At 41.8% G+C, this 12,506-nt stretch overlaps 1 protein-coding gene across 1 annotated transcript in view; it reads right to left on the minus strand.

Moving 5' to 3' along the window:
* The window catches only part of myo16 (myosin XVI), a 67,012-nt gene that overhangs the window by 24,796 nt on the left and 29,710 nt on the right, over window positions 1–12,506 (minus strand). Inside the window, exons 12-21 of the mRNA XM_085920823.1 lie at window positions 11,980–12,045; window positions 10,699–10,826; window positions 8,685–8,790; window positions 8,115–8,232; window positions 7,056–7,203; window positions 6,855–6,972; window positions 5,580–5,697; window positions 4,626–4,697; window positions 4,384–4,525; window positions 2,492–2,564 (exon numbers count right to left, since the gene is read on the minus strand). Of these exons, the coding sequence (XP_085776949.1) occupies window positions 2,492–2,564; window positions 4,384–4,525; window positions 4,626–4,697; window positions 5,580–5,697; window positions 6,855–6,972; window positions 7,056–7,203; window positions 8,115–8,232; window positions 8,685–8,790; window positions 10,699–10,826; window positions 11,980–12,045 (1,089 nt within the window). The remainder of the gene's footprint in view (window positions 1–2,491; window positions 2,565–4,383; window positions 4,526–4,625; window positions 4,698–5,579; window positions 5,698–6,854; window positions 6,973–7,055; window positions 7,204–8,114; window positions 8,233–8,684; window positions 8,791–10,698; window positions 10,827–11,979; window positions 12,046–12,506) is intronic.

The raw sequence follows: 12,506 nt of genomic DNA on the forward strand, positions 1-12,506 counted from the left end.
ACTATACATGATGTAAAATTATTAAAGGTGAAAGAGGCCTTCCTCAAATGACAACGACACACGAGTTGTACCAGGAGTTAAACTATCATTCTCGGCACAGGAAGGAATGGAACAAAAGCTGTGTGTTGCAATCTTGTGGGGAAGTCACAAGTTTTACGGAAGATATACATGTCATGCTTAAACTCTAGGAAAACGCATAAACATGAATTAAGGGCATCTTTCACAGTAATCAGTTAAGCCTGATTGAGTAAATCGGCTGATTATGGCCTCACAAACATTGGCTAAATAACGATATTTGCCAATTATTTTGACCTTTTTCAGCAGTTTCACACAAGTAACACTGATATACTAATTCCTTATTACATATATATATCGACTACTTTTAAAATGGTAGTTTCTCACCCTCAGAGCTACTCCACACAACGCACGTGACACCAAACTCTGACTTTGTACAATCCATCTCCTTCTTTATAAATCGAGCAATTCACGTCTGATCAAGCTCACGTGTACGGCCGATTAAAATAAACAACACACTCGCCCACTGTACATCCTGTTCACGACTGTGACGGAAAATCATGTGACTCAATGGAGCCGAAACGGATGTAAACAACAAACAGGACGGGCCTGCAGATAACGTTTACGGCCCGAGTGCACTTCGGCACACAGGTGAGCGCACTCCTGTTTTCCTCTCAACTGTGTTTGCCTGCTTTATTCTGGGCCGTATCGCAGCAGGAGCTTGATTGAGTTAACTCATTAGCAAAGTGCTGAGCAGGTACAACACACACACACGCACAAATCTTTGATTAACAAGGACTAATGACCCTGATCATGCTGTGTGACTGAGTGTATGTCGGTTAGTGCCTGTGTGTACAAACAGTGTGAGGATTTGTTTCCCAGTGACATGTGCACGACAATGAGGAGGGATTACACTTATTCATCCATTCATCCATTATTTTCGATTGAAGTTCAAACTTTTAAGTGTCATAAAACATTTTTACTGAAATAATTATCTCTTCTTCATTTATTCCCAAATGAGTCACCCAGTTTGTCTGTGAAATATAAGTTTGTAAACCACCAGACTAATAACTAACAGATTCATGTATAGTTGGCATTAAGGTTGGGGAAAAATGTCGACTCAGTTAATCACAAAAATATGTCGCCCATTTATAAAGTTATGTGGAAACAAGCCAACAACAAACAGCAGCAAACAAAATCATACTGATTGACTTTGGAATTTGCTCTTGAGAACCATTATTTTCGTTCATGGCTGAATTCTTGTATAGTTCTTGTACAGGATTATTTGGCTGAACAAGAGCACACGAGTGGAGTCGTCAGACGCTGTTAATTAACTCAGAAGGAATACTAACACACAGACAGTATTGACCGCGTCGTCTCAATCTTATTCCTTCACACTTCTTACTCTCCTCCTGACCTTCTTTTTACTTGGATTAGACAACATGTAGAGGACACGTAAGGACACACACGCGCACACACACACACACACACACACACACACACACACACACACACACACACACACACACACACACACACACACACACGCATGCATACGCACACACCACAGTTGATAGAATGCCACAGTCTATTGACATTGCATGCCAAAAATGAGCACACGGTATGTTTACACCGCAGACAATAGGCGTTGAACAGACTGTACCTTCATCAAAAATGTCATACATGACTGGAAGAAACAAAGTGCACAAAGAATGCTAGATCTGCTTGAGTACAGGTAAGTACATATTTGCATAGATTAGCACTTTGCAAAACAAACTAATAACGGAACGCATAAAGTCTACACCGGTTGCTTAATTACCTTTATGTAAATAACATAAAAATAATGTAAATGAGTCTTAATTAGTTGGTAGTTTTACCCTCAAAAGGGGCTTGGGGATAGTTGCATTTAGACCCTCATTGTTCTGAAACACTACAATGTACGTAATTATTTACACGTGAATGTCAGTTTGCTGTAGCCATTGTGATTCACACACACACACGCACACACAGAGACACACAGACACACATGCACAATAAGCAAGCCAAATGAGGTTGTCGGGTCATGCGAGGACGAGTGAAAGTCAAGCCAAGTCAACCGCAGGCTTCACATGATTCGTTACAATTAGAGACTAAAAATGTTCCAGAAGCAGACGATGACTGTCACACTTTGTAAATGATTAAACCACATTCCAGAGATGTCAGCCAATCATGTTAGTCTTCGAAACGTCACAAGCTTGAATTGGACAAATAGTTAAACAAGCGTTGGCTGTTAACAGTATAATATAGGCAAAGTAATTTTGCAGATAATACACAGTTAATGTCACGTATTCTTAAACAAGGTCATAGTATAATAATCATGTCAAGTGAAAGTTAAAGCAAATGTAAATGGATGAACACACAACATTCCGGATCATTGTCATAAGCAAAAATATTAAGATTATTTCCAATGCTGCAGGTGTGCAATTGTTTTTCTAACCTGTTCATATCTATTCCTCTGAAATTCTTCAAAACCAAAGACATCCAGGATTGCAATTTCAAAGGCAGGGTCACTGAAAGACATTTAGACATAGAAAAGCATGTCAGACACTTTTTCTTGAGCACATACATCATCATTGACAGCAGCTTTGATAAAGAATTTTCTAGTTGGTGCGTGCCATGGACATTGTGAACATAGTAGTACATTCTTTTCTGTGTACGTAAACAAGACAAAAACATTCCAGAAGTTGAACTTCAGTTATCTAAAACTGGCTTGGCAAACGTGCATCCTCCAAGGTTATTATAGTTAATTAAAACTGAACATTTTGTTCATGAAATAAAATAAAAAGTAAAATGTCCTTCGTTTTCATCATCATCATGCTGGGGTTTTTTTTTGTTCAAAAAGAAAAACTAAAAAAAAACAAGCAAAAGCTAAACTGATACGGGGTTTTTAAAAAAATAAAAATAAAAAACTTACAAAGTCACCCTGAAAATTGATTAAAACTAACCAAATAAAATAAAAAAACTCAAAGTAAATTACAAACTAACCATAATTGAAATGCCAAAGCCATGATAACATGCCCTTTACACACTGAACTTAGCTAGGCGCAGCGTGCCGTCATCAACCCTGTAATGAGGGGCGGGGACTAACGGCATGCGTGGGTGCAGGACATTTCCCGCCACAGCAAGTTAGAATTCAAAACTGTGGTGTCTCCATGAATAAGCAAAGCCAGCAAGGTGAACTAATTTGAATTTGCACTGAACTTCGCCAAGCTACTCGTTTTGAAAGGTCAGGCAGAAAAGTAGACGCTCCCAAAACTGAGGGAGGACTTGAAACACTGGGAGAAATTAAAAGCCATACAATGTGACAGAGTTCGTCATAACATGCAAATAAGAGCCACCTCTGGTGTAAGATAAGACGACACAACAACGTTAAGTGCGTGTGCGAGTATGGTATGACAAACATCCCCTTAAACCTTGAGAGCGTCCCCGAATACGATGTTTTGCATTTTCCATTTCACTCTTGAGTGTACATACCATTCCCTGGATGTCATGAGATTCAAACTATTTGACACCGCGCTACCAGTTTAATCGTAATGTCAATGCGGGCCTTGAGGCACTTGAGGCGAGTTTGCGGGAGATTTTTGGGAGGCCCCCCGGTCTTGATGTGCTGACGGAAAGTGACTCCCGTGGGAGCCCCTCTTTTAGATTGCTTTTTGGGGAAACGTAAGGGCCAAACCAGTGTGCGCTAATGACAGGCGGTTAAAAAGTACTAGGCGGGGCCTTGATTGACATGGGCCACGTTGTGACATAACGACTTTGTGACAGCTTTGACCCCAGCGTTAATTCCATGCGCGCCGCACGAGTTACCGCAGTTAGACAACAAAAGGAAATGGATCGAAGACACGCACCAGTTAAATTCTCACGTTCTGCTCGAGTACATTTTACAAGCCGACTCGCCAGCGTGCACCACGATGATGCTGCAAGTGATGATTAGGGGGGCCCATCCCGGGACCACAAAATCCGCTTTTCATTACAGACACAGAACAGAGGCACTGTTTTTCGCTTCCTCTAGCAAATCATTATGTTCGTGTAGAAAACAGATATTTTTAAAAGTGCTCAAAAACTTCTCCCCAGCTTATTGTTAAAGCTGGTATACAATACAAACAAATACTGGAGACCTTAATAAATGTAAGTACTGTATTTTGGATAAATATCTAAACAGTACTGGAAAAATAAGTAAAATATCTATAGCTTCAAGGAAATATTCTTTGTCAATAAAACCCAAAGGACTTGAAATATACATTATCACTTGCCGTGACTTATCCTGTTTTCTCATGACCGTACGAACTCTGACACGATGTAACCAACCACTGTGACAAGAGTCCTTACCAGACACTGTCGTCGTGTCCTTGCAGGTAGTCGTTGATGCAGTTGACCAGGTAGCTGAAGAGTCGTCCGTAGATGGCCTTGGCCAGTTGGTCCCTGTACTGCTGGGCCATCTCCACCGTATGGCGTCGTGTGATCACATCACCTGATAGGAAAGGATAGGAGCACCGCTTTAGAATGTGATTGATGACACTCCAATCTAGGACTTATATTACATGAGGCCTTTAAACGGTGCGAGACGGTACCTTTGAAGTACTGAACATCAGAGGTGAGGGCGCTGCTTAAGTCACTGCAACACACCTGCAGCATTCCAGCCACTGTTAAGAAACGATGCTGTCAGACCTTTATAAAAACATTTTTGTTGTTGTTGATATTTTAAAATATACTATTGACATAAAAAATGTACAACTTTGCTTTTGCAATTTTTGACTTGCAACTGAAATTAGTTTTTCTAAATTACATAAGGCTGTTAATATTTATTTTCTCATGAGTTTTTTTTAATACAATTTCATGTTCCTCTAAGAGGATTGAATATTTCCTTTTTTCAGGATGGCCCCAATAGTCCTTTTATAAGACACTAAATCTGATCAATCAAAACTGAATGCCCACTGTGCTCTTGAACTACAATTAGAATGCTTTTATCGTCATTGTACAAGAAATTCCTCATTACAAAGCATAAAAGATGAGCGTGACTGGAGATAGTGCCGAGTATGTGTGACATCATGATGATTTCATGTGAGGCTCTCACTAAATCGATCGGTGGCAGGAAGAATCATGAGGGGATTTCTCAGCAGAGCCCAAAATAAAGAAAACGCGGGTGATAGCGAGCCAGAATTCCTTTGCTGACCTCACATGTTCCTGACATCAGCCCGCTTACTCGCTTAGGCCCATGATGTCAGTTGTTTACCGCTGCACAGGGGCCGTGGAGGGGCTACTGGATGAGTAAGCCTCAGAGTGAGAGATGAAAAGCAGTCAACCGAGTGAGAGTGTATTTACATGCGCGAGTTACCATCACCACGGTTACCACGCAACAATCTGGAACTTGGCGCGTGCCAACGGCCCGCCAGGCGCGACTTTGGAAGACCGAGATGAGAAGCCGAGGACAAACGATGACGCGGTTGAGTGCGTTTGAAGCTCCGTGGATGAAATCGGACCCCGATCATATGCTGGCTTGCGTGTGCATTTGTGTGTGTGCTGACCTCTCTCAAGCAGCTGCAGGTCAGAAGGGAAGGCGCTATCGGCGTCTGTCAGCGCAGTGAAACGCAGATCCCCGATATGGAGCACGGCGGAGAGCAACATGAACACGGAATCCACTTCCTGGTTGACAGAGATGGCCAACAATCTAATGTAAAACTTTCACTTTCAAAATGAGGTCAACACAAATATAGTCTTCAGAATAATACATTCTATGGGACCCAATGGTCCAAAAACATAAAAGTCAGCCTTTACTGGCGCTGAATGAAGGGAAAAGGCATCACGAACAACCTTACAGGTTTCATTGTATCATTACCACAGTAGGATAACAAAACACATTTTATAGTTATTCAGATGCAAAATAATACTTTGTGAATGAGAGTGACAGTGGAGTGTTTGGATTTGTACGGGGGTCACGATAGTGCGTTGCAAAGCGGAAAAACAACAACAAAAACAGACGCCATTTTGGACGACCTTCACCTCTCCACCATTCTGAGAACACATCAACCTTCATCCCTCCATTCACGCACTGCCACCATCCTCCTCTACTGTACCTCTCTGCCCTTGAGTGGAGGATTCGTAATGGAACACACCATTAGCCATTGCTCAATCTCTGAAGGGGGGGGTCTTAAGTTTGAGGTCGTATGTGCGTGTGTGTAAGCATTACTCCGGCAGAAGAATTTTATTGATACCAATATCAATACTTGTGCGGCTTATCTGTATTCTGGTCACTCTCAGTCCCTCGTTTAGTATGTACAGTATAGCAAGCCCTCAATTTGGCCTTGATCTTGTTCTTTACTGTATCATCTGCACTCCTTTTCATCCGTACAAAACAACAGCAGGTTTACACTGACTGGCCACAACATTATAGGCCTTTACAAAGATAGCGCCCACGTCAGGGAGGTATTAACTAATTTAATCAGTGTTTACCATTATGCTTGTCACTGAGGTAGACATTGCTAGAGTATAAGGCAACCGCACGGTTGCACAAGTGTGCTAAAAAGGCACACCCGACCGGCATGAGTGTGTGCATTTTTTTGGACTCCACCACCATTAAAGGTGCCCATCCCTGGGTTAGATATGCAAAATAATCAAAATATTAGAAACTTGCGCTGCTTGCTGCAGTGAAAACTCTCACATTTTTTTCCCAATACTTTGTTTTGGAACTTATCAAAACAGATGTACCTTCTCAAATAGTGAACATTGAGTGGTTTTTGCAAGTAACAAGTCAATTCTTTAGAAAAAGAAAAACCACTTGAGAATTAAGGTCATGTCAATACCTGCTTGTTGAAGCCCACAGCTTGAAAGGCTTGCTTAAGAGCGGCAAGACGTTCCCTGCTTTCTGTAGATGCTGCAGCCACAGGAGGGCTCCCCCTGGGTAGTCCTCCACTAAGATACCTTCACAACAAAACAAACTTGCGATGTTAAAATTGACACAAATATCGTGTTTGATACCATTATGAAGTGATGTGAGAACACACTTATGAGCCAAGATGTTACTGAGGTAAAGTGGGCTCTTCTCCTCTGGTGACAGGCCCTCGGCCATCAGGTAGAAGATGTTGAAGTTGTGTTGGTGAAGAGGACATTGGACCACTCGAGACTTCTCTAGCATGTACGTGTACACACGCGCTGCAACATCAAGACAGGTTCACATAAATGTCTTTCGTAAATTGTGATTGAGCAGATGATAATATACTTGATCAAACTAAGTGGGAGGAAAGTAGACAAGTAGTAGTGCATATATGAGTTTTTCCCGCCCCCTGCTGGAATTTTACATCATCGCACACAAAACGGAAGTGCATTTTGTTCAGCACTTAATTTAAGTTTTATTTTAGTACATTTACAGTGCAATTTGGGTGGCTCGGTGGCGCACTGGGTAGCACGTCTGCCTTACAGTTAGGAGGGTGCAGGTTCGATTCCACCTCCGGCCCTCCCTGTGTGGAGTTTGCATGTTCTCCCCGAGCCCGCGTGGGTTTTCTCCGGGCACTCCGGTTTCCTCCCACATCCCAAAAACATGCTTGGTAGGCCAATTGAAGACTCTAAATTGTCCCTAGGTATGAGTGCGAGTGCGGATGGTTGTTAGTCTCTGTGTGCCCTGCGATTGGCTGGCAACCGGTTCAGGGTGTCCCCCGCCTACTGCCCGATGACGGCTGGGATAGGCTCCAACACGCCCGCGACCCCCGTGGGGACAAAGCGGTTCAGAAAATGGATGGATGGAAACAGTGCAATTTGCTCAGGTAAACTGAATTTATTTTTATCATTATAGTATTTATTTATACATTTATTGATCTGAATTTAATTGGAAATGTATTTGTCACCCTTTGTGCACTTTGTAAGGGTTTAATTTTCTGAGTTCTGCTTAGATTGTTTAATGAGTGTAGACAATTTTCAAAAAATACAACAGAAAACATACTGAAATAATACAAATAATGAAACGTGAAAAAACCCCCACATATTTTCATTCAGTTGAAATTCAACAAGGTTCATGTTATAAACAGAGGGCTTAAATCAAATCCCCATTTTAAAGATACATTGATTACCTCTAAGCAGCGTTCTTCTCTTCTCACAATACTGGATGGTCAACAGCTTGATAAAACGACTGGCGTTGTTGTTCCTCTCTGTCTTTGCATGCCCCAAAGCCTCCAGAATACAATTCACCTGCATCATTTAAAATAACATTTTAAATTTTGAAGTCCATGGTTCCCTGCGTTTTAATTCCCACCACCAGGTGTCAGTGTACATCTATACACTGTCTCTTTAGTAAAGTACAGTGGAGTGCAGTATGCCAAGTGGTCTCTAGATGATAAGGCAGCACACTGACCCAGATATCACCAGCATGCATGGGGATGACTTCATCACGGAACACGGCGCTTGTTCTTACGAGCTACACGCTTTGTTAGCCAGCGGGGAGACTGAGAGGCAAGAGCTGAGCAGGATTTAAGAGCGGCACACACATCATGACACCACTACCAAAGGGAATTACTACAAAACTCACTAATACTCAGCCTCGTAGGACTGGTTTATTGCATGAGCGGGATCCTTGCGTATTGTGAATGAAGCCTTCAAAATGTATAAATAACTAAATAAGGAATCCAAAGATTCGAACTTACGTGTTTCATTCTGGATTCCAACGCAAAGCCTTTAGGGGTGGATCTGGCTGTCAGGTGTCGCACGATGTGCTTACAGGCCTCCGTTTTCCCTGAACCACTTTCGCCACTATAAGACACAAAAAGGAAAAAGTAGACAAAGAGTCATCTATGTTAATAATATTTGCAATTTGCATACATTTGTATTTCCATCATTATTGAATTTCCTGTAAGTGTGTTTCTAAATACATGAAACATGTTTCAAGCTAAATGTCGAACACAATGTGAAATTCTTTATAGTGGACTTCTAGGATATTTGCATAAAAGCTTCAGAAAAGCCAAAATGTGCCCCATACAGGTTATGTTTTAACATTCTCAATGATCTCTTGCTATACCTTTCTCACAAGAGTAGGTGTTCAGTGTTAGTCATCACTATGTTTCATACGTGTGTCATCACATGCAGCACGACATCATCCACCCACATCTTCATTAAAAACACCATCCTACAGCTGCTTATCTCGTACCCCGGCTCCAGCCCACGTAGTGTTACCGCCGTGGCACATCTACGTCTCGAGGCATGTTGTACGACATAAGGTACCGACCGCCGTGTTGCGTGTCGTGACACATCCCCACACAGATGCAGCAGATGGCTGCAGAAGGTCAGAAGGCCTCCCTAATGACAGCCGTGTGTTGCTCGCTTTGTGAGTCCCGCTGAGTGCCACCCTCCTTTCTTTGAACACTTATTAGACTTCAAGGACATTCGGTTGGCGAGCTGGCCTCGGGGATTATCGCCGTTGATTGAATGTCTGTAAACATGGAAGGAGTGTGCAAGGCCAGGACCTTTGCAGCTTTTGGGTGGCCAATTGCACTTTAGTCTTGAGGAAGGGTAAATATTTTGCTTCATCACTTTGGATTGGATTGGGGATGATGGAGAAAGGCCTAAGGTTCAGTTTGTATTGGTTTCTGGTGACGGGTAAGAAAACTGCATTGTGTCAATAAATAATGATGAAAAAAGAAAATATACCTACCTGTATTGATCCACCTGAGCGGAAATAACACTCACTCTATTCTTGTTGGCAGCGGACCTACAGTATGGCATAAATATTGGCGTATCCTGATTTTTGCGTCAGAACAGTCTTCACTGTGTTTGTCAATTTAATAGACTTGACTTCAGCAAGCTGGGCGTCCCAGAGCAGCGAGGGTGTTTCCTTGATGTTCCCGGTGGAGTGACAATTAGGTGGCAAAAAATCAGTTTAAATCTTCTCCTACTCAGACCATGTTATCTTTAAAGACCTGGGCTTTGAAACTGATAAGCCAATATTGTTTCTGTGTACAGTATAGGTATTTTAAAAAAACATCCAATACTGTACGTGCCGATACCACATCATTAAGTCTGTCTGACATTAACCTTCCTGGTAGGAGTCACTTTAGCCGTGTGTGTGGAAATACTGTAAAATAAATGAATAAATAAATCAAATAAATCAAATAAATGCAATTCACAAATCCTTGCTGCATAAATCAGGAAACATAAAAAAAGACAGACCACTGACTACAAAAATGTATCTCCTGTCTTTTTGAAAAATGTCTAAGCAAAACCAGCAATTGTGGAAAAGAAGCGAGATAAGCAAGAAATGAGAAAAAGAGAGCACAAACGGCAGGACCAGAAAGGTCAATGTCCTAGCATGGATGTGTGTGTCTGCAAGTGTGTGTGCGCGTGAGGGAGATGGATAGCCTGTGGCCAGGGTGCATTAACTCACTGCCAGATTGGTTACAACTCAGCAGGAATGCTACGGGAGAGCTGAAGCGAAGCGTAATTGCAATCAAGCGGCGGCCTCCATCAGGCCAAGTACAAAGAGTGTGACAAGCCTGCAAACGTGTGAACGCTAAACAGACCCGCGGCTATTTATTTCTCGGGGGGTTGTTTAACAGGTGTTGAAACAGAATGGGGCAAACTTTATTATCTTTTTTTGCAATTACTTTGCTCCGCTTACTTTCTTTGCTTCAGTGTAACTAGGGCGGTTCGCATTGGGAAACGCACCTCAGGATGAAACATTGGGGTCGTCTCTCCTGGAGCATCATGTGGTAAGCTCGCTCCGTTGAGGAAAAGATGTGAGGGGGCAGAGAGGAGCATAGGCGGCCCGTGGAGCTCAGGTACAACTGACTCACCTGTGAGAGACAAACAATTCATGACTTAATTGTTAGGTTGCAAAGTTACATCATCGGGTGAGTAATTCACACCTCGTTGGTGATCGTATGAACACAGCAAGACAAATGACAAATGACAGTCATTTTTGAAAGTGGTCCATATCCTAATCTTTAGTTGATAGATTGTACTAGGGAACTGTACAGGTAAAGTTTAAAGTCACATCTTGGCATCATGAACAGTTGCGGAAGTAAAATAAAAATAGAAATAAAAATAAAATAAGCAATCATTTTTTGACATACATGCCCCCAAAATAACCAATAAAAACTAATTAAATAAATAAAAAAATAAAAAAATGTCATTGGAAAAAAAAAATCCTTTTCAGTGAAAGATGTACCCCTGCTGACACGGTTTATCATTATTATTGGAGTCTTATTCTATTATTCTATTCACAGCACAACAAAAAAAAACAAGTGTCGACCAAGGTCTTAAAATGGCAGTCAACTTTGATATACTGGTTACTGGTCTGAGCACATCGCTAGCCATCAGAAGTGAGAGGGTGACAGACAGTGAGCAGATCGCGAATGTTGTGACATATGTCCTTCTAGCACCTCCCAGAGGGATAGAGCTTGGCAAGAGAAGATGTCTCCTCCGATCTAGTCCAAATCTTCCTAATGTGCCTTTTGGAATGAAGTGCATGGACGATGCCTTTTATTCCATTTGTTTCGAATTCAATTTCGGGATCTGCACCAGACTCCACCCTTGATTTCTTGATGCACAGTCAGCCTTATGCTGTGCTTTGCTGACAGGAAGAATGCATTATTTATCAACCACAAGGTCCATTTCACATACTTATGTCTCTCTGCTAGGCAGCCAACATTATTGTGCAACTTTTAATGTGTACTACAAGAACCTTTTTACAATATGGGAAATATTCAAAGAAAATTGACATCCTTAAAATGTTATGTGCAATGTAAATCAATGGCTAACGTTGTCAGATGATTATTTTTTTTATGCTGTGTATGTGTTAATGTCCTACTATTGCGCAAAAGGGCGTACCCTGTATCTTGCCTAAGGCTAGTATAGGCTGCCATTCACCCACAATCCTAACGAGGATTTGAAATTCACATCATGCATGGATGTTGTGTTCATACAGTTTTATAGTAACATGCTTACCAAAGTGGAGTAGATGGGCAGCTCTTTGTTTGGGTTGACCAGCAAAAGAATGTGTCCAATATAAGTCTGCAGGGAGCCAAAAATCGTTAAGTCACAATGCCAACTGAATCTTTTTTTTTTTTTTTTTGGTCAATTGGGGTTAAACAGTTGTAGAATAAGCAGAACATGAGTGTAAAAATCACCATTTGCCACTCAATACATAATTTGCACCCTCCTGTACACGCACACTCTTTAAAGTGAGGCATTACCCTCTGGGTCTAGAGTCTCAAGGGACCTTTGAAATCTGGAAGAGTACATTGGCCTTGCTGGTTCAAGGTTGATGACCTGAACATATTACGCCTTTACGAGGTTTACTGGAGTGTCCGAGAGGGTAAACAACTTTCAGTGCAGTCACGCATGAGTGAACAATCAAGCCATTGTTATTGTTGATGTCGGCTGTCCACAGCTTGAACGGATGCTCTCTTGTGAGTGTGGAGGGGGGTTTCTTGGTTGCTGGCAGCAGGTGAAAGAACTCTCATCAAAAGTGT

Source organism: Syngnathus leptorhynchus, chromosome 9 (genome assembly GCF_054491065.1).
Source record: "Syngnathus leptorhynchus isolate UIUO chromosome 9, UIUO_Slep, whole genome shotgun sequence".
NCBI classification, from domain to species: Eukaryota; Metazoa; Chordata; class Actinopteri; order Syngnathiformes; family Syngnathidae; genus Syngnathus; species Syngnathus leptorhynchus.